The following is a 19,499-nucleotide window of genomic DNA, read 5'->3' as shown; positions in this document are numbered from 1 at the left end:
ATTCCTCTTTTGTATATTCTAGATCCTTCTATAATCACAAAAAAATCCATAAATATACTTGTAATCAAATTGAAAAAAAAAACTCTAATCGTATGTGGTATATATCTATCTATATTATGAATTATTCCTCTTTTGAATGTTATTCTGGATTCATTATATCTTCTATGACTTGCTGTTAGGGTCTTCCTATGCTTGATGGATTATCTTATGTGTAATTATGATAGTTTAATGGATATTTAAACCTTAAGAGAGTTTCAAACCCCTTAACATCCGCGACAACAAAGTATTTACAAGATTTTACTATCACAGAAACTGGTCACTAAATTGGTACTATATATTATTTTTTAAGACATGCAATTCATTTCCAATTTTCCCATTTGCTAGCTAATATAATGATATTACAGTATTTGTTTATGGCGAATCCATGCTCACGCAAATAAACCCTCAAAATCAAAATGTTCGTTTACCAAGAAATCATCGCTTATTTACAAAGACAAACAACTTGCATTATGTTCCCCAAAAAGAATTATATAACTCCTTACTAGCTTATATATATATAATCAAGAACTCTTACTATACTAATTTTAATGTCAAACGCTGCTGATGAAGTGCGACGCCTTTTTTACCTCCGTGGCCACGAGTCTTGTACCAACTACCAACTCTTATACTATCTTCTTATAAGGTTCATATCATATGCTTCACCAAACAAGAACCACCCAATCTCATAGCTCAATTATTTTGGTTTGTGCAACTGGTAAAATTTAACAAACAAGCAAGATCATATAAGTTAACGCATCTAAAGATAGTAAAAATAGAGAGAAGAAAAAAAGAAAAAAAACTCACGTCTAGAGGCTAGCGCTGGAGGGAAATAAAACGACATGCAAAGTTCCATTGTTAGGAGGAAGCTGCAAACGAAGAGGAAACAGCTTGCCGTTTAAAGGACTGCGAGTGCACACCACAGCGTCCTCTAAACACGTTTCTTCTCTCAACGTCTGAGTCAGCTCCGCCACACTGTTTCCTTTAAACGTGAAAGCATATCCAACGGTTGTTTCATCCTCCACGTGTCCTTCTTCGTCGGCGATATGGTAGTAAATGGTTCGCCCCTCAGATTTAGGCGGAGACTCAACCGACTGGCCAAAATAAATCAAAAAATTTCAATAACCGGAAAATAAAAATGGTACGATTCAGTAATTTAAACAAACTTAAAGGGTGTTTTAGTAAATTTTAAACACTCACATCTGAATCGGATCTGTCTGAAAGAGAAGACGAAGTCCTAGAATGAGAAACCGACAACGGCGAACTCGACGGTCTCCGATGCGGCGGAGGTGGCGTCATCGTCTTCTTAGGAGACTCGTTCTTGGATTCAGAATCAATCAAGATCTCAACAACATCAACCTCCCAAGAGATCGAATCCTGAGTAGCCGACAAATGAGGATTATCATGAGTCACCGAGTTCCTCCACGGAGGAAGACCACCATTAGCTCTGAGATAGTTACCGGATCTAGTCCTAAGTTTAATCTTAGGTGATCCTTCCCTAACAGGCTCCCACTCAACAGACGAATCGAGCCGGCTCAGTTTCAGCTGGATCACTTTCTTACCCGTAGCTCCGAGCAAGAACCGCTCGTTAGAAGCGGTCAAGTATTTGCCGTAACAGCTTTTGAGACGTATGACGTGGTGCGAGTCGCGAACCGGCTCGACGGTCCAACGAGCGTTTTTGGTTGATCCGTTGCGGTTTTGAGTAACGGTTTCTTCGTCGTCGTCTGCTGTTAGGTACTTGTTGTGACTGTTGCGCATACGAACAGCTTTTGCTTTCTGGAAAAACTCCATCGCTGAGACTGTTGGTACTGTTTCCTTTTGGTTGAAGCTACTCGTTGTCTTCTGTAAAAATATATAGCAAATGAAAGTGAGTATGTGAGAGATGAAGGTTCTGTCTTGTTTGTACTTTTTATATGTGTGTGTTTCTGTGACTCGACTGGTCTAAATTGGGTTTTTTTGACGGGTTACGCGGAACATGAACACGAGACTATTGCTCGTGGATGTAAGAAAAGTCAGAGTTAACTTAACGCGTATTTTAATTATCCACGTAGGCATTATATGATTTGCATTTTATTGTGTTAAGAGTTTTTTTTAAACGCGTAGTTCACGTGTTTAGGATTTTGTAACTTTGCTATACTTCCAATCAAAATCCTTTGAAAAGTTAATTGTGAGAATCCCAATACACTAGTTGCAAAATGTTAATACTTGTAGAATTTTAAGACCAAAACAGAATTAGATTGTAATTAACGTTTGTATTTTCTAAGATTACAAAAAGAATTCCAAATGCATGCTTTATAACTTTTAGAATTGGTGTTAAATTTGAGAAGAAGAAAACAAAAATGGCGTTTAATTGTGTTCTATTCTCAATCAATTAAATCGTTTAATATATAAACACATTACAAAGGCTGTTTGAAAAAAAAAAAACCTCCAATCATTCATAATGTTTGATTCAGATTCTCTATACGAAATATAAACATTTTACTAATACTACACTGTGGTACCACTAGGAGTCAATGTCGAATATTAAAGATTCATTTGAATTATTTCTAAAAGGTGTGATACTTAGATATACATTTGATAAGTATAATAGTTTATTTGACACAAATAAATTTTGATAGAGATATGTAACAAATTTTTCAATTAAAGTATCATCTTACTTATCATTTTTTCCCCTTTTCTAATTCTCTTAACTTCTCATAACGTATGTAGTTATGCATTTTCTTTTAGGATAGATCAAAATCAAGTATTGTATTCTCTCAATTTGTTTCTACTTCTAAACTTGAGTTCCTATGTGAACGTAAACTATTTGTAATACAGATCTCCACTAAGATTATAAGCATTACGTGGTATGACAATAAAATGTAAAGGTGAGTTATATGGCCCTTAATCCCCCAAAATGTTATAGTGTCCCTATGCCATAAAAGAATGGATTGAAAAAGAAGATTTGAACGAATATTTAGAGAACAACTGTATAACCATTTCCCGCAAGAAAGACCAAGAGAGGAGGAAATTCATGAGTGTGGGACTCTCCTTATTTGCTCTCATGGACCCATGCTCCATCACTAAATCATAACTAACACCAACATTTCTACCTTACTTTTTGATCCACTTGTCTTACTCATGCTATGTGGCACCAAACTATTTATATTAAGCCATTAGGTATAACCTTTTCTTGTTGAGGAAGAAAAAAATGTAATTTTAATTAGCCTTTAGGACGTGTTGTACGAAAATTTACTGTCACTTAATTCTTGAAATCATTGAAGTTAATTTAGTTGGGTTTATAGTGTCATATTTTCAACTATAGTATACTATAAAACAAGAATTTGTTCTCAATAAACCAAAGATCAATTTTAAACTATACAATAAAAACAAGTATTATATATGTTGGTGCTATTAGGTTGGTGAATAGATGTATGCTTGTGAGGAGCATTATACTATGTTAGTGGAGAAAAGAATGATATGTTTCTTACATCTTAGATACTAATACGGGTAATCCCAACCTTTTTCTTTTCCAAGTTAATAATGCCAACTAAAATTTTACATATACAAAATTGTCTAAGTTCATCGAACAATACTACTTTTCTATTGGTAGCCTCAATTAAGAAAAAAAACCAATCAATGCACACAACATTGTAAATTAAATTTTGATACTATTAAAGACTTAGTCAAACTTACCGGTTTTGTGGACCATCTCGGAGACATAGGTAAACCAAGAGAAGCGAACCGGCTAATACTACTCTTCTTAGATCCGACAGAAACGGGTGACCCGGGTTCTGACCCGAATTCAGAAACCGGAGAAGAAACAGAACTCTCATCATCTCCATCAGACATGGTTTCAAGATCAGAAACATCAACGTTTATAACATCCCAAATCAACCAGTTCTTGGTCTTCGACGTATGAGGCTCGTCGTGAGTAACAGAGTTTCTCCACGGTGGCGTTCCACCGTTAGCCCTCATCCACTTGCCGCACCACGACTTGAGCTTCACCTGAAACCCATCTCTCTCCGGTTCCCACTGCGTTTGCCAATCCATCAGCTTGTTAAACGACGCCGTCTGAGTCACCTTCTCACCGGTCATACCTAACAGCAACGGTTTATTACTCGCCGTTAAGTACGTACCGTGGCTGCTCCTTAGCCTTATCAGATTAGGTTTATCGACGACTGGCTCCACCGTCCAAACGGCTCCCCGTGTATCTCCTTTACGGCTTTGACGGATGGTTTCTTGGTCATCGTCGGCTACTAGAAACTTATCTAGGTGGCTTCGTAACTTAACGTTGTTACCTTTCGTGAACAACTCCATTTTGTTTTTGGTTCTTGAGGTTTGAAAGAAGAGAGACAAGAGAAGAAGAACAGAGAGAAGTTATTGTTTTTGTGAATGAAGGAGAAAGATGAGTTATTGTTTTGGTTGGTTATATAGTTTAAATGATTAAAAGATAAACAAAGCCTGGCTAAAAGGCAACTTTGTAAGTTAATATTCGGATGGATTATGCAGGATGAAGTTATTTAGAAACTTCACAAATCAAATGAAGAAAATGACCAAATGATCAAATATTTAACAATGTGTGAAAGTTGGAAGGAATGATCAAATACTAAAGAAATGTAAATATTTTCTAAGTACTTGGGAAGGTTCGTTCTCTCCATCTACGTAACTTGTTGAACATTTTCTACTTCACGCGCGTCATATGCGTGAAGACTGTGAAGACTTTTGTAAGATAAAGTCTAACGTCGTGGTTCAATGTTGGTTCTTTATCGGTTAATATTACATCAAGTTTCAAGACCATGACATGAACGATAAGTTCCGCTGGTTAAACAATGTCAAACGTAGCTCCACAGCTTCGTGAATGTTCATATATATTTATATTAGGAAGAGGTCAAAATGTAGTGCGCGTGGGCTTTATAATGAAGAAATATATATATATATATATTTTCCATAAAACAAAGAAAAGTCATGAGGAAGAATGTAAAGAATATTTTCTTCGATTCGTCCATTTTCTAAAATAGTTGTATACATAGATCATAGATAGATACACATATTATCTTGTTCTATACGTGTATCTCATATCTTTCTGGATCAGCGAAAAGTATTAATATCAAGAGTTGGATTCTCCTTTTGTTTTTTGTCAACATGTCATCATAGTTGAGATTTTAATTATTTTTTAATCCAATCGTTGGCTTATGTGGCCGACGCAGGGCTGAGGGCTATGACTCTATGAGAGAAACAGTCTTCATTTTGTCCCTCCCACACCAAAATATATGGTTTGTTTTCTGGAACTCATGAATTTTCAATGTATTTTTTAGGTGATGCATATGTAACTACAAGTCTTTTAACACCATTTTGTTATTAAACTACAGAAAATTGTTAGTGTATAGTATTTGATAAGATATACTGGAGAGAAAATTAATCATTAGTTAATGATCAAGCTTACCTTATTCATGGAAGTTTTACAACTTGTAGGTAGGTGATGCATACAAGTCCTAAAAAACTAGTTTTTTTATATATGAAAGTACAAAATAATAGACGTCATTTGCTTAATTTTGTAAGATATGTTGGAGAGAAAAATCACCTTATCCATGGAAGCTCTTCAATATTTTTAGAATTTGTTACACAAAATTCTGTCGATTTAAAATTTAAAGATTCACATTGTGATATATTTTTTAATAAAAAAAAAATAGAACTACTTGTATGTATAGTGTAAATTGTTATTGATAAATAAAATTTCTTATCACCATATTTTTTTTTAGTTATTTGATGAAATAGGCTACGTTGGATTAATGTGTAGACATGGTTCCATGTCGCAACTGAACGACATTTCAAACTCCAAGTCTAGCCTTCGAGATCCATTAATTAATGTCTTCTGGTAGGTTTCTCATATTATTTTGCTTCAAGTCTTTTTTTTTCATAATATATATATATTTTCAATGGTTTTTGTTTAATGTTTATATTTTGTATATAAAAGTCAATAGAATGTAAATTTACAAATTTAATATAATTATTATTATTGGTCAAACCGCAAATTTACATAGAATATTGTCACAAGGTCAACTTTTACGTTGACCATAAAACGATTTAGACTTATTCAACAACGAAAGCGCAAAAGCATGATGTCTAAAACATAACAAGACCAATGCTGTTTTGGTGATCAAGCAAAGTTGAAATGTGACAATTCCAACGCCTTCGCTTTCTCACCTGCACTTGCAGCTTCTTCAGCCTTGCCTTCCATGCCGTAACTCTTCTCCTGCCATAAATAAAACGTCCACGTTTCATAAACTGTAAGACACGTAGATAGATATGTATCATGAATCAACAATTCTGGTCATATAAAGGACTTGAAGTATACCAGCAAACGCCACAAGAACGGAGCACCGTCTCTCTGCTTTACCCTCTTTTCCAGTACTTCAACCGCTGTGAATCAGGTTGTTTAAAACGCAGAGTTAGCTGAGTAAAGAATAAGAAAATCAAAGCTGGCAAATAATAGTGTTTTTGGGAGTGTACCAATGGATGATTGACCGGTGAGTAACAGCAATTTGTACCATATTTCATTGAAAACATCGATCTGTAAACCCGATGCTCCAATCACCTATTGAAAGGAGACGAGTGTGTTTTTTTCAGTGTTTTCTAATTGATGCAAGATTCTGTATCACCTTATAGTCTTATTGATTCAAGAATATGCACTACCTTGTAGTTAGCAGCGTCAAAGTCTGGACCAAGCAGTTCTAGAGCTTCTTTGTAGTTGCCTTTACCATATTCATAAACAGCTTCAGCAAGCTGATTTGAAACGATTTGATGTTAATATATAAACAAAAGAATGATATGAAGCTATGATAAATAACTCTGAAAGATAAAAAAGAACAGACCACAATCGCTTTCTGCATCAGCTGCTGTTTCTTCTCGCTCATATCAGATGTTCTGTTAGATAGAATTAGAGGAAGTCTGATGATAAGTCAAGAGACAAAAGTTTTATAAAAAGCAACAAAAGAGAATGTGGTACTGACCGGGACTTGAGGCCTTCGAGCAATACATATGCTTGTGAAGTGTATCCAACTTTACTCAATGCCCAAATTGTCGTGATATCAAAAAGCCACTCTTGATACCACATCGCCTGAACATCAAAGTTCCATAAGTCGTTTTTAAAAAAGACAAATTAATGTATATGAGAACGCAAGGCAATAAAGTGCATTACTTACTTGATCAGTCAAACAGTTTGCCAGGATCTTCAGTCTATCTAAAAACTCATCTAGTTTATCGCGTGTGTCCAAGCGCAACAACAAACCGAGAGCATCCTTATAAACCTGAAATTTAGTAGTACAAAGTATAAGACATCAGATTGCTAATGCAAGTTCAACTTTTCATTTTAAAAAGTGGGAAAATAAAAATGATTAGGGAGTTACATCTGTAGCAACAGCATCGTCTTTCTCTAGCTCTTTACACATCTGATGATCGTATATTTCTTGCACCTTACTTATGTGAGACCCTCCTTCCAAGTAACAAACAGCTACATGCCACCAATTATGCGAAAACCTTCAGGTAAAATGTTACAGAGTGTTGGTTTTCATTAATAGGTGAATCCAGAGATGATCAGAAGAGGTTAACACTTTGTTTGAAACTGCTGTAACCTTAAGGAAGAGCAAGAATCCCATGAAGCCGAGCATCCTTCCATGAACTCTACTGCTTCCTTGAAACGGCATTCAGTTTGAAGAACATGACACAACTGCCCCAAAAGTACAAACAAAAGATTGCATATAATAAGAGGAAATATCACCAAGGAACAACAAAAGATGGGAATGATAAGACATCCGAAACTCACACAGTGATGAGCCCAAGAGTCGTTTTTGTTGATCTCATAGCCTTTCCTAGCAGCTTTCTCAGCTTTTGCCAACTGTCCAAGCTCCATTAAGGGGAATGCAAGCATACCGTAAACATAATCTTGTTCTCGATTCTCTGGTAGAATCTGCCAAGTTTGCAAGGTCAGTGAGATAGATCAACGAAAGCGATATAACTATTAATTATGTGGCTTTTATCAATTTGATCAACATTTTGAAGTACCTTTTCAAACAGAGGCAAAGAGAGATCGGGTCTACCCATGTAGAAACACAAAATCTCTACTCTCTTCCAAGAAAGCAAATCTTTAGGAAACTTTTTCAAGAGCTGCAAAACATAAAGAGCTATGAGAGTTTGTGCTACTACAAAGGAAAGCTGGAAAGATATATAAAGCTAATCCATCCTAATATAAGAAGAGCGAGAAGAACTACTAAAAGAACAAGAAGCCAAAGAAACATATCCTAACCTTAAAGTGTAACTCCAACGCCACATCGTCGTCCATATTCTCAGAGAAGAAGTAATCAATAGCCTTGAAAACTGCCTTCTCATATGGCGTGGCTTCCCCCTAAAACAAATGAATTTCACAGCTTAATGACACTAAACTCATCAAGTATCACAGATTATAGACATCATTAATTCACTTAGTAAGATTTCATAGACACGAATAAAAGAGAAAATCAAAGGTAGAGAGAGCTTACAAGATGGGATTCTGCAGCTCGAACATAGGATTTGGCCCTAGCAAAGTCAGAAGAGATAAGGTAATGCGCAGCCAAAATGTTTCCCAAAACACAACCTTTATCATACAAGGGCGCTTCTAGAATCACTTCCCTCTCTCTTCCATAGCCAAGAACCTTACATCAGACGAGGAACAATGTCACCATGAAACATAAAAATCATAACTTTGTGCATCACGAGCCAGAAAAAGAAAAAGAAACACTACTTGAAGCCTGAAATTATCATCTTTAAGCAAAACAACTGTAATTGGAAAGCCTCAAATCGACACAGAATTAATCCCATCCCCATAGAATCAGCTGTAACACAAAGACAACTCTAAGTCTCTAATGTAACGAACCTGGTGACAATAGGAGTTAATGGCAGCGATGCAATCATCTGAAGAGGTGTTGACCTCATAACCCCAGTTAACAAATCTGCTTCCTTTTCCTCTTTCATGATTTTGACTCTCGTCTTCTCTCTGTGTACAATAAAAAAAAAAAAAAAAGAGATACGAAAACAGAGTTTGCGAGTGAGGCTAATTAATACAGAACAGAATGATGTAATTTTGGTTTTGACTTTCAAGTTTTAATCAATCAATTATATAATTATTTGAATTTCTGTAATAAACTTAGATTCATTTTATAGATTAGCTTGGTTTAAATTTAGATGTGGTTTTTAAATTTTAATTATACTTAAAACCAAATTATATTAGCATGGGACCAAAGATTAATCGCAAAATGTAAAAGGTACTTTAGCCTAAACCAGAAGATTACTAGATGACAAAAAAAAAGAGAAAGGACAATAGCTTTTTGCCTCATAACACACACTCTAATAATAAATAAGCTAACCGTGAAAATAAAGATACTTAGCCATATACAAATTGCATTTTTGTCATATGCATGCATCTATTATAGTTTCGTATAGCCGAAGGATTTAAAGAAATAAACGAGAAGGCAAATGAAATAGGCAAAAAACATGAGCATAATTACATTAGTATCTATCTCGTAACCGAAGAAGAAAGATCACGTACCATATATTTGAAAGACATGGACACGTCCTGAGTAACGCTAACACAACATGAAGCCTTCATTGATCAGTCGATCGGGAAGATAACCAAAATATGGATTTGACAGAAACTTTAGATGAGGATTTCGTTGAGTATCGTTCTTATTAACATAGAATGGGACAGAGAGGAAGGTGGTATATATATAGGTAATAGGTTCATGGGATATTCGAAGGAACTAAATTCAACATTTCTTTAGAAATTTCCTAAGTTTTTATTTTGATATAAGACTTTTTTATATCACAAATAACGTAGGAATATATATCTGGACTCACATGTGTTGGTCAAATCCTACATATACTTTTACAAATAAAATAATTAACAATTACTTGCAAAACAAAACCTTGACACTATCCAAACTCTCCAAACAAAGCAACCCCATCCCCAGCACATCATATGAAAATGTTAACTGGAGTTCCAATCCCTTTAGAAACAGAGAATTGTTCATTTCATTTATTTTCTAATTTCTATTATCTTTTCAGTTTTTATTTTATTTTCTTTTTGTAACATTAAATATAATCATATTACTCTTGTAACATTAACATAGTTGCTAAGTTTAATTTGGTTTCAGAAAATGAGTTCCAATAGTATTTTATCATTTTTTATTTAGTTTCTTGTTTTTTCCCCATCTTCCTTTCACACCACATCTTTTATAAGATAATTCAGGGTAAATAGACTTATTTATTCAAAGTTCAAACTAGGAGAAGATTCAATTTATCGAGGTGAACATCCGATCTATTTCCTTTAATTTATACTGTATGTAGCATTCGACAAGAAGTTAGTCGCTGCCAACCTTTTTATTTTTTTTGGTAATTTTAAAAAACTAACCTCTCTTATTCTTTGAAGTTTTGATGATAATTTTAAAAAGAAATTTTTACCTATGTTGCATGGAAACTTATTTTGAGGTGTGTTTCCCGTTTCCGAAACATTTCAGAAACGGAAACTCATGGAAACTCGGAAACAAGTCACAGAAACACGATTCCTAATAATCTCTGTTTGGAAACACGATGGAAACGGAGTTTCCGTTTTGGAAACATGACGAAAACTCTTTTTTATTATTTCAAAATTTAATAAATAAATAAATTAAAAATATAAGAATTTATGATACATATAATGATAAAAATATATAATAAAATTAGTAGCTTAAAAGTTAAAATCCCTAAATATATGGCGCTGCTAGTCAAAAAATTTGATTTTGAACGTTTATTTTTTTTACAGTTTTACTTTTAATTAAACTATTTAATATTTATGTTTTGAATTTGTGTTGTTTTATAGTTTTTTAATATGGTTTTTATGTTTCGGGATTTATTATATCTCTATATATATATCTATATATTTTTATATATATATATATATATATATACACGTTTCCTACACGTTTTCATTACTTAATTTTTGAAAAAACCCGTTTCCCGTTTCCGAAACGTTTCATTTCCGCGTATCCGTTTTCGTTTCCATGCAATATAAATTTTTACTTTATCAACTAATTACAATGAAATTATTTTATCTCTTTTATACTCTATATATACTTTTCTTTTTTAAAAAGCGTGTTTGATACCAAATTTCTTCTAAGGCTTACGGATAGCAATGTAACGTCAGATATACAGTTAACCTAATATTGTGGCCAAAATAACAAAAGATCTTGAGGGTTTTAAAAGTCACGTCTCCTTATCTTTATTGAAGAAGTACATGCATGTTTGGCTATTATTATCCTCTTTCTACACCTTCAAACAAAATAAGAAGAAAAAATATAATATCTTTCTAATTAGCTTATCATGGGATTGTCAGGTCTCCTCAAACCTCAATCTTATCTCACTCTACTGACTGCTGCGTCGGATTTATGCGTTATTCTTTGTGTAGAAAAAAAATGGATAAACGACAAGATAGTGACAATTTTATTGATTTCCAAATTTCTAAGTTTAGTCAATTCCTTAAATCTCTAAGTTTAATCATTCTAAGTTTCATTATTATCATAATACTTTAATTCGCAGCTAAGTTTTCTTCGGTTCAAGAAGATCTTAAATGGTAACTTGCTTCTTCAAGGGGACGTCACCGTGTAGACGACATGATCGACGACCTTAATTCTAGTATAGCCGCGGATCTCAATGTGGTTATGCAGGAAAGTGTTTTATATATAACTATTGCTGACTGTTCATTTCGAAATCATATAATATTAGTAAAGAGATTAGGAATGAATCTACTTATTTATATCTAATCTTTACTTAGGCTCCTCCATTCCATAATTGCAAAGACGAACAAATGGCATGAAGATGAATTGGGTAGTGATGAAGTTTTGTTTTAGTGATGCTTCTTGAGCTTGAATTTTTTAGACTACTATAGACATTGTCTAATACATGCAAGTATGCAACTGAATCATATATATATAGTTAGGGGGAAAGAAGTAACCTGCTCCGTCCCAATATGCTGCATAATAAGCCAAAGCTCATGTACCTCATCACTTTGCATAGTCTATTGAGAAGGCTTACTATTATATTGGGCTGGATAGGCCCATTACATGGTCCTAAGTGCTGGCCGACTAAAGTAAAGTTACAGCAATTTTGATCAAGAGACGATAGCCACGTGTCATTTCTCAATGGAGTTTGACCCGGCACGGCTGCCGGAAGCTGGAGGGAGTAATTATGATCAAACTTAAAAAAAAAAAAAAACAAAAAGAACAAAACAAAATTGAAAAAAAATCGATCTTTTTTTCACAAAAGTGATTTTGTCATCCATCCGTGGACCTCGTCCATGTGAAAGTTTCTTACTTTTTTCAATCTCGAATTGGAGAAAACAAAAGTGTGAAGCTTTTTTGAGTAAATGGTAGATAGATAGATTCGAATCCAGATACGAAGAGGAGGGGAGAGAGCATCGTCGTTGTTAAAAGATGCCGGCGACCGGAGATGTTGACCGTCAGATCGATCAGTTAATGGAATGTAAGCAGCTGACGGAGACGGAGGTGAAGACTTTGTGCGACCAAGCCAGAGCGATTCTTGTGGAGGAATATAATGTTCAACCGGTGAAATGTCCGGTTACTATCTGCGGTGATATCCATGGTCAATTTTACGATCTTATTGAGCTTTTTCGTATTGGTGGTTCTGCTCCTGATACTAATTATCTCTTCATGGGCGATTATGTAGGTTCGTTCTTTATTTCATTTGTTTCTGATTTCAAATTTTTAAAACTTTTGTTCTTTCTGCATTTTGAGGTTGTTAGCTTTGGATGGAATGGTCACACCTTGTGTTTACAACTTCAAAGTTTGATTCTTTCTGTAGAATCTATATTGGGTTGTTGATAGATTTGCATTTGAGAGCTTTACTGTGTGTTTTCTTTAGAGGAAATGATCTTAAGTATAGAATTGACATAGTTGTGTTGTTGTTGTTATAAATGTGCACAGATCGTGGGTACTATTCTGTGGAGACAGTAACGCTTTTGGTAGCTTTAAAAGTTCGGTATAGAGATAGGATTACAATCTTGAGAGGGAATCATGAAAGCCGTCAGATTACTCAAGTGTAAGCATTTCTCTTTTTTTTTTCTTCTAATTTGAGTACAAGTGTAGTATGTTTCAAATTCATGCTAATCCAGTTGATATGATTTGCATATATGGGTTTTTGTTTTCTGAAGCTTACTCAAGGGTTAAGGTTGCTGATTACTTCTTTTGCTTACCCTTTTAGGTATGGGTTTTATGATGAATGTTTGAGGAAGTATGGTAATGCAAATGTCTGGAAGTCATTTACAGACCTTTTTGATTACCTTCCTCTTACTGCTCTCGTTGAGAGTCAGGTATACCCCATGAGTACCACCTCATTATATGGTTTCTATCTGCTATTTATGGCTCTTTTTTGACTTGGCTGCAACACTTTTTGTCATTTTGTAGATTTTTTGTTTACATGGTGGGCTTTCGCCTTCTTTAGACACGCTGGACAACATCCGAGCATTAGACCGCATTCAGGAGGTAACTTCTAATTTCCTTGTTCACCAGACAAGCAACATATTACTTTAGTGACTCTGGATTTAAGCAATGTCTTTCTAATTGTTGAGAACTTTATAGGTTCCACACGAAGGTCCAATGTGTGACCTCTTATGGTCTGATCCAGATGATCGTTGCGGTTGGGGTATATCTCCTCGTGGAGCTGGATACACATTTGGACAAGATATCGCCACTCAGTTTAACCACACCAACGGACTAACTCTTATATCCCGCGCTCACCAGCTTGTCATGGAAGGATACAATTGGTGTCAGGTAAAGAACAAGCAAATACCAAAAATTATTATAGCGTGGCGTGGTGAACTCTTCTCTCCAATCAGTCTACTGACATCTTGTTTTGGTTTCTTCAGGAGAAAAACGTTGTGACTGTGTTTAGTGCTCCTAACTATTGTTACCGATGTGGGAACATGGCTGCAATTCTAGAGATAGGAGAGAACATGGAGCAGAACTTCCTTCAGTTTGATCCGCCACCACGTCAAGTCGAACCAGAAACGACTCGCAAGACCCCTGATTATTTTTTGTAAATTTTTGTGAATACAATGCCACACCAGTTGTGTTTATTTATATTCTTGGTTCAGACTACTTTTCAAGTCATCTGTGGTGGGTTCCATTTTTTTCCTTTTGCTTTAGTGTTTGTCAGTTTTAGTTAGAATTCAAAGAAGTATTCATCATCTTGACCGTGTCTCAAATCATATTTGGGGTTCAAAGAGGTGTCTGAGTTTAGTAACAAGACTTGTGCCGTGAGAGACAGAGAAGGTCATTTTCCTTGATCTGATCGTCTATGCTTTCAATGCTTCTCTTCGTGACAACATTTTGCTTATTTTAACAACAAAAAAAAAAAGAACATTTTGCTTTTAGGCTTAAGATGGTTTCAAAGTCCTCATGATCCCTTTGTCGCAGCCTCTCAATGTATTTCTATCTCTCTGATGACAATGATGGCAGTACTAATCTAGTGAAGACGACAATGACATTTACTTGTGAGTTATTGGATAATCATCACATTCCGAGTCACAAAGTTACAAGTTGAATACTACTAGTATTAATTATCAAATAAAATTAATTATATTCAAAAACTTAGTTTAATATTCTTAAAAAGAAAATTAACTGAACTAAACCGAAACAAAACTTAAACCCCAACAAGGCAACAAGGAATGCAAAAACATGATTGGACATGTATAATTTGGCTCCATATGCTCCTCGAACATGTTGTAAGCACTTATCTGACTAGTTCGCAATATGGGACGGTTCACGGAATTTGTGCTACCTTCAAAATAGTGTAAATTATTTCTCAATTTCGTTTGGCAGTTCATTGATAGTCCTTTTTTGGAAATGAAAAACTCTACGAGTTATCATTATAATCTGTCAAAAAAAAAAAAACAAAATATATAGTCTTTTTTTTTTTGGTCAAGTTTTACGTTTTGGTTGATTATTTTATTTTAGCTCATATATAGTTTTACGTTAAACATTGTCAACTTTTTAAAATTAGTTAATTATTTTTAGTTCATAGTTTTTACATTACCTAGCTTGTAAGTTTAATGTTCTCTTCTGACTTTGATCATATTCACTAATTATATTGAAACTATTGACAAATGAGCTGCCAAATTTTTTTTTGGTCAACTGTTTCTTTCTTGGTTTTGAAACTTCAAAGCCTAACTTTCATCTCAAAGTAAAACTAATCAACTTTGTCTAAATGACTTCATTTCTAATTCCCCTTAAAAGTATCTAAAAGATCATTAACTAAGCTGAATCTAACAATGATCTCTACTGTATGTGTATAAAAATTCGGACCCATAATGTTATAAGTTACGCTTCGTATTATTATATATTGAAAAATTCAAGTATAGGTAAAGCACCCAAAAATACCTTTTTAGCACATGCTACACAGATCACAAATCATGGGTTATATCATTCTTACCAAAAATCTATTTTCCATAATTCCAGCAAAACAAAATCAGATTTTGAATATACCAAACATATTGTAAGTAAACACACAAGTTCAATACTATTTCATAAATCTGGAAACGTGTTTTTGTATATTTCTGTGGTATATATATATATATATATATGGTCCCATTAAAAATGATTTTAAAATTTGAATTTGAGAAATGAGAATAGTAGTGAAAGCGAAACTAAACGGCATGGACAACGACTAATATAAATGAGAATTGTGATTGGGCAAACGAAACTAAACAACGTTCACACCGACACGACCATAAACGACGTTGTGACTTTGTCTATTTGTAAAACTGCATTTAAAAAAACAAAAAAAGATGGTTACGTTTAAAAAAAAAAAAAAAAAACTATTGAGAATGTGTGGTGGGTATCCTATTCGAACCCACCTGGCTGTTATTATTCTAATAATCATTTAAAAAACTATGAAAATAAACTCATTAAGGCTTTTACTCTTTTTCTTGTGATATTTTTTCACTTGGAATCTGAGCCAAAGAAATAGTATACTATAACCGAAAGTTATAAATTAATAACGTTATTAGCGGTTATTTGCATTATAATTTGGAGTTTTGTATATACAAATGTGAACGTCCCAATGATCACCGTTTAATTTCATGTGTGTGTAGTTTTTTACCGTTCATTATTTAATCAAAGCTTTCTTATATAAAGGACTTACTTAACTAACACACACAAAATAACACACAACACAACCACTAAAATATGTTCTTCTACAAATTATTAACCAATTCGATGGAAAACGACGTAGTTTAAACAATAACTGGCTTTCCATCTTCGTCGTACACGCCGGTTACCAAAAAAAAACTTGTAATCTCTCTCTCTCTCTGTGTTGTTCTGTTCAAAGCTTTTTTTTTTTTTTTTTTTTTGTTTTCTTCCAAATTGTGCTTTAAAGTTGGGAAACCCAAAGTCAAGATTTTTTCCCAATAAAAGTTTAATTCTTTCGTTGAATTTTCTTTCACTATCTTTCTATAATTCTTTCTTCTTCTTCTTTCTTATTAATGGCTTACCCAAATTTGTGAGCTCTTTCTTCTTCTTCTTCTTATATCATTCTCCAAAATTTGTGTGTGTGTTTTCTAGGGATTTTGTAATCTGTGTGAAGCAATGAAGAAGTCTAAACTCGAGAACTCTGTTTCACAGTCAAGATTCGGACTTGTTCAGTTCTTATTAGCTCTTCTTCTCTTTTACTTCCTCTGCATGAGCTTTGAGATCCCATTCATGTTTAGAACAACCGGTTCTGTCTCCAGTTCTGATGACGATGGTTCCTCTGACTCGTTACCGAGACATATGGTTCTCGGTGGTGGTAATAGTAAAGAAGCAAATTTGGTTCTTGGAGAAGAAGAAGAAGACCCACATCGACTTTTCAAGGATCCGGGTCGGGTGGGTCGAGTCCCGGAGCGGAGAATGCGAGAGTTTAAGTCCGTCTCTGATATTTTCGTCAACGAGAGCTCTTTCGACAATGGCGGATTCAGCGACGAGTTCTCAATCTTTCACAAAACAGCCAAGAACGCGATTTCGATGGGGAAAGCAATGTGGGACGGACTCGATTCGGGTTTAATCAAACCCGAAGAAGCTCCGGTTATGACCCGGATTGAGATATGTCCTGATAACGTTACGGTTACCGGGTCTGAGTTTGTGAACCGGAGCCGGATCTTGGTTTTGCCCTGTGGGTTAACGTTGGGTTCTCATATTACCGTTGTGGCGACGCCGCATTGGGCACACGTTGAGAAGAGTGGTGATAAGAAGGCTATGGTGAGTCAGTTTATGATGGAGCTGCAAGGTTTGAAAGCTGTTGATGGTGAAGATCCGCCTCGGATTCTTCATTTTAACCCGAGGATTAAAGGTGATTGGAGTGGGAGGCCTGTGATTGAGCATAACACTTGTTACCGTATGCAATGGGGTTCAAGTTTGCGTTGTGATGGTCGTGAATCTAGTGATGAAGACGAATCTGGTAACTTATGTTTTTCTTATGTCTGACTTAAGTTGACTTTAAAACTATTGTTTAGTGTTCAACTTGTTTATATTAAAGGTTAGTTTTTTTATATATAATTGTGATGAGAAAGATGAGAACTTTAATTTTTGTGATAGTTGATGGAGAGGTGAAATGTGAGAGGTGGAAGAGGGATGATGGTGGTGAAGATTCTGATAAATCGAAGAAGACATGGTGGTTGAATAGGTTGATGGGTCGGAGGAAGAAGATGATGGCTCATGATTGGCCATACCCTTTTGATGAAGGGAAGCTTTTTGTTCTTACACTTAGAGCTGGCATGGAAGGTTATCACATTAGTGTTAATGGGAGACATATCACGTCTTTCCCTTATAGAACCGTGAGTATAACTGATTAACAACCGCTTGTTAATTTGCAGAACTTGTTGATGGAATGGTTTTAGTATTGACTGGTATAATGTCTTTTTTTTTGTCAGGGGTTTGTTCTTGAGGATGCAACTGGATTAGCAGTGAAGGGGAATATTGATGTGCATTCTGTCTATGCTGCCTCGTTACCCTCAACAAATCCGAGTTTTGCTCCGCAGAAGCATCTGGAGATGCAAAGCATTTGGAAAGCTCCTTCGTTGCCTGAAAAGCCTGTGGAGTTGTTTATCGGAATTCTCTCTGCTGGTAACCATTTTGCTGAGAGAATGGCAGTGAGGAAGTCATGGATGCAGCAAAAGCTTGTCAGATCATCCAAAGTTGTTGCTCGGTTCTTTGTGGCATTGGTAAGCACAACTCTTTGAAAGACAGTCATTGGTTTAACTCCATTTTGTTTATTATGCTAATTGATCTTGCAGCATGCAAGAAAGGAAGTCAATGTGGATTTAAAGAAAGAAGCAGAGTACTTTGGTGATATTGTCATAGTACCGTACATGGATCATTATGACCTTGTTGTGCTCAAGACGGTTGCCATTTGTGAATATGGGGTAATGTCTTCGTCCCTGCTCTTTTGTGTTCTTCTCCTTACCTTTTATTACTGTTCTAATTATTCATCTGGGAAATATATTGTAGGTTAACACAGTGGCGGCAAAGTATGTTATGAAATGTGACGATGATACATTTGTGCGAGTAGATGCAGTGATCCAGGAAGCAGAAAAGGTTAAGGGAAGAGAGAGCCTTTATATTGGAAACATTAACTTCTACCATAAGCCTCTGCGCACTGGGAAATGGGCTGTGACATTCGAGGTATAGATTTTCTAGCAAACCCAAAACTCAGCTGAGCTGAACAGGTAACAGGAAACATATGGTGTTTAGACAATATGTTGATTATTCTCTTAATTGTGTGAAATCAGGAATGGCCAGAAGAGTATTATCCTCCATACGCAAATGGTCCGGGTTACATCTTGTCATATGATATAGCTAAGTTCATCGTTGATGATTTTGAACAGAAAAAATTAAGGGTAAGTTATCCTTTACGTATATACAAGATTTTGAGGTGACTCCATCCAAGAAACAATAAAGAATTGGTCTTGTACTTATTGGTTATTGCAGTTATTTAAGATGGAAGATGTGAGCATGGGAATGTGGGTGGAGAAGTTCAACAAGACTAGACCAGTGGCAGTAGTTCACAGCCTCAAGTTCTGCCAGTTTGGCTGCATAGAAGACTACTTCACTGCTCATTATCAGTCGCCTCGCCAGATGATTTGCATGTGGGATAAGCTGCAGAGACTCGGGAAGCCCCAATGCTGCAACATGAGATGACATAACGTTGCTTTTTTTGCCGGATTCTGGAATTTTTCGTTAGAAAGTAAAATGAAGAAGCAGATGGGAAGATTATGGAGCTAACTGTTTAGATCTCTGTATATATAGAAACAATATATAATGTATCTATATATATATATATAACATAATGAAGAGCTCTTGAAAATTTGACTGAAATGTCAGATTGTTTTTGCAGTGTTTACAAAATATATAATCCAGCAGTACTGC

The 19,499-nt window shown here is 35.1% G+C and overlaps 4 protein-coding genes across 4 annotated transcripts; 2 read left to right on the top strand and 2 right to left on the bottom strand.

Annotated features, from left to right (window-relative positions):
• Nucleotides 1-437: 437 nt before the first annotated feature.
• On the bottom strand, nucleotides 438-4,687 carry LOC104756819 (uncharacterized). Its single transcript, XM_010479468.3, has 4 exons — nucleotides 3,712-4,687; nucleotides 1,237-1,878; nucleotides 844-1,130; nucleotides 438-751 (listed from the first exon to the last, which is right to left on the bottom strand). Exons 1-3 carry the CDS (start codon nucleotides 4,333-4,335, stop codon nucleotides 846-848), a joined length of 1,551 nt encoding a protein of 516 aa, XP_010477770.2. The 5' UTR covers nucleotides 4,336-4,687; the 3' UTR covers nucleotides 438-751; nucleotides 844-845.
• A 1,320-nt stretch (nucleotides 4,688-6,007) lies between these two features.
• LOC104756818 (uncharacterized) lies at nucleotides 6,008-9,898 on the bottom strand. The gene is made up of 15 exons (XM_010479467.2): nucleotides 9,599-9,898; nucleotides 8,927-9,046; nucleotides 8,553-8,705; nucleotides 8,321-8,419; nucleotides 8,080-8,181; nucleotides 7,841-7,984; nucleotides 7,650-7,744; nucleotides 7,425-7,554; nucleotides 7,221-7,325; nucleotides 7,029-7,135; nucleotides 6,891-6,942; nucleotides 6,712-6,801; nucleotides 6,529-6,613; nucleotides 6,374-6,438; nucleotides 6,008-6,271 (listed from the first exon to the last, which is right to left on the bottom strand). Exons 1-15 carry the CDS (start codon nucleotides 9,656-9,658, stop codon nucleotides 6,176-6,178), a joined length of 1,503 nt encoding a protein of 500 aa, XP_010477769.2. The 5' UTR covers nucleotides 9,659-9,898; the 3' UTR covers nucleotides 6,008-6,175.
• Nucleotides 9,899-12,199: 2,301 nt separating this feature from the next.
• On the top strand, nucleotides 12,200-14,287 carry LOC104756817 (serine/threonine-protein phosphatase PP2A-5 catalytic subunit). Its single transcript, XM_010479466.3, has 6 exons — nucleotides 12,200-12,768; nucleotides 13,026-13,140; nucleotides 13,303-13,411; nucleotides 13,506-13,583; nucleotides 13,680-13,871; nucleotides 13,967-14,287. Exons 1-6 carry the CDS (start codon nucleotides 12,516-12,518, stop codon nucleotides 14,138-14,140), a joined length of 921 nt encoding a protein of 306 aa, XP_010477768.1. The 5' UTR covers nucleotides 12,200-12,515; the 3' UTR covers nucleotides 14,141-14,287.
• A 1,974-nt stretch (nucleotides 14,288-16,261) lies between these two features.
• Nucleotides 16,262-19,478, top strand: LOC104756816 (hydroxyproline O-galactosyltransferase GALT4). The gene is made up of 8 exons (XM_087496380.1): nucleotides 16,262-16,391; nucleotides 16,662-17,532; nucleotides 17,670-17,908; nucleotides 18,005-18,295; nucleotides 18,368-18,496; nucleotides 18,582-18,755; nucleotides 18,863-18,970; nucleotides 19,062-19,478. Exons 2-8 carry the CDS (start codon nucleotides 16,686-16,688, stop codon nucleotides 19,269-19,271), a joined length of 1,998 nt encoding a protein of 665 aa, XP_087352506.1. The 5' UTR covers nucleotides 16,262-16,391; nucleotides 16,662-16,685; the 3' UTR covers nucleotides 19,272-19,478.
• Nucleotides 19,479-19,499: the final 21 nt, after the last annotated feature.

Source organism: Camelina sativa, chromosome 17 (genome assembly GCF_030686135.1).
Source record: "Camelina sativa cultivar CO46 ecotype springtype chromosome 17, ASM3068613v1".
Lineage (NCBI taxonomy): Eukaryota > Viridiplantae > Streptophyta > Magnoliopsida > Brassicales > Brassicaceae > Camelina > Camelina sativa.
This window is presented reverse-complemented; position numbering and strand designations above follow the sequence as displayed.

Excerpts from the sequence above, each read along its gene's own strand:
- LOC104756818 (XM_010479467.2), bottom strand. The coding sequence starts at position 9,658 with ATGAAGGCTTCATGTTGTGTTAGCGTTACTCAGGACGTGTCCATGTCT. Across the intron at positions 7,745-7,840 it reads ACTCTTGGGCTCATCACTGT|TTGTGTCATGTTCTTCAAAC; the intron begins GTGAGTTTCGGA and ends CTTTTGGGGCAG. Across the intron at positions 6,614-6,711 it reads TTGACGCTGCTAACTACAAG|GTGATTGGAGCATCGGGTTT; the intron begins GTAGTGCATATT and ends TCCTTTCAATAG.
- LOC104756819 (XM_010479468.3), bottom strand. The coding sequence starts at position 4,335 with ATGGAGTTGTTCACGAAAGGTAACAACGTTAAGTTACGAAGCCACCTA. Across the intron at positions 1,879-3,711 it reads CGAGATGGTCCACAAAACCG|AAGACAACGAGTAGCTTCAA; the intron begins GTAAGTTTGACT and ends ATATTTTTACAG. Across the intron at positions 1,131-1,236 it reads CAGACAGATCCGATTCAGAT|TCGGTTGAGTCTCCGCCTAA; the intron begins GTGAGTGTTTAA and ends TATTTTGGCCAG.
- LOC104756817 (XM_010479466.3), top strand. The coding sequence starts at position 12,516 with ATGCCGGCGACCGGAGATGTTGACCGTCAGATCGATCAGTTAATGGAA. Across the intron at positions 13,584-13,679 it reads CATTAGACCGCATTCAGGAG|GTTCCACACGAAGGTCCAAT; the intron begins GTAACTTCTAAT and ends AGAACTTTATAG. Across the intron at positions 13,872-13,966 it reads AAGGATACAATTGGTGTCAG|GAGAAAAACGTTGTGACTGT; the intron begins GTAAAGAACAAG and ends TGGTTTCTTCAG.
- LOC104756816 (XM_087496380.1), top strand. The coding sequence starts at position 16,686 with ATGAAGAAGTCTAAACTCGAGAACTCTGTTTCACAGTCAAGATTCGGA. Across the intron at positions 17,533-17,669 it reads TAGTGATGAAGACGAATCTG|TTGATGGAGAGGTGAAATGT; the intron begins GTAACTTATGTT and ends TTTTTGTGATAG. Across the intron at positions 17,909-18,004 it reads CGTCTTTCCCTTATAGAACC|GGGTTTGTTCTTGAGGATGC; the intron begins GTGAGTATAACT and ends TTTTTTTGTCAG.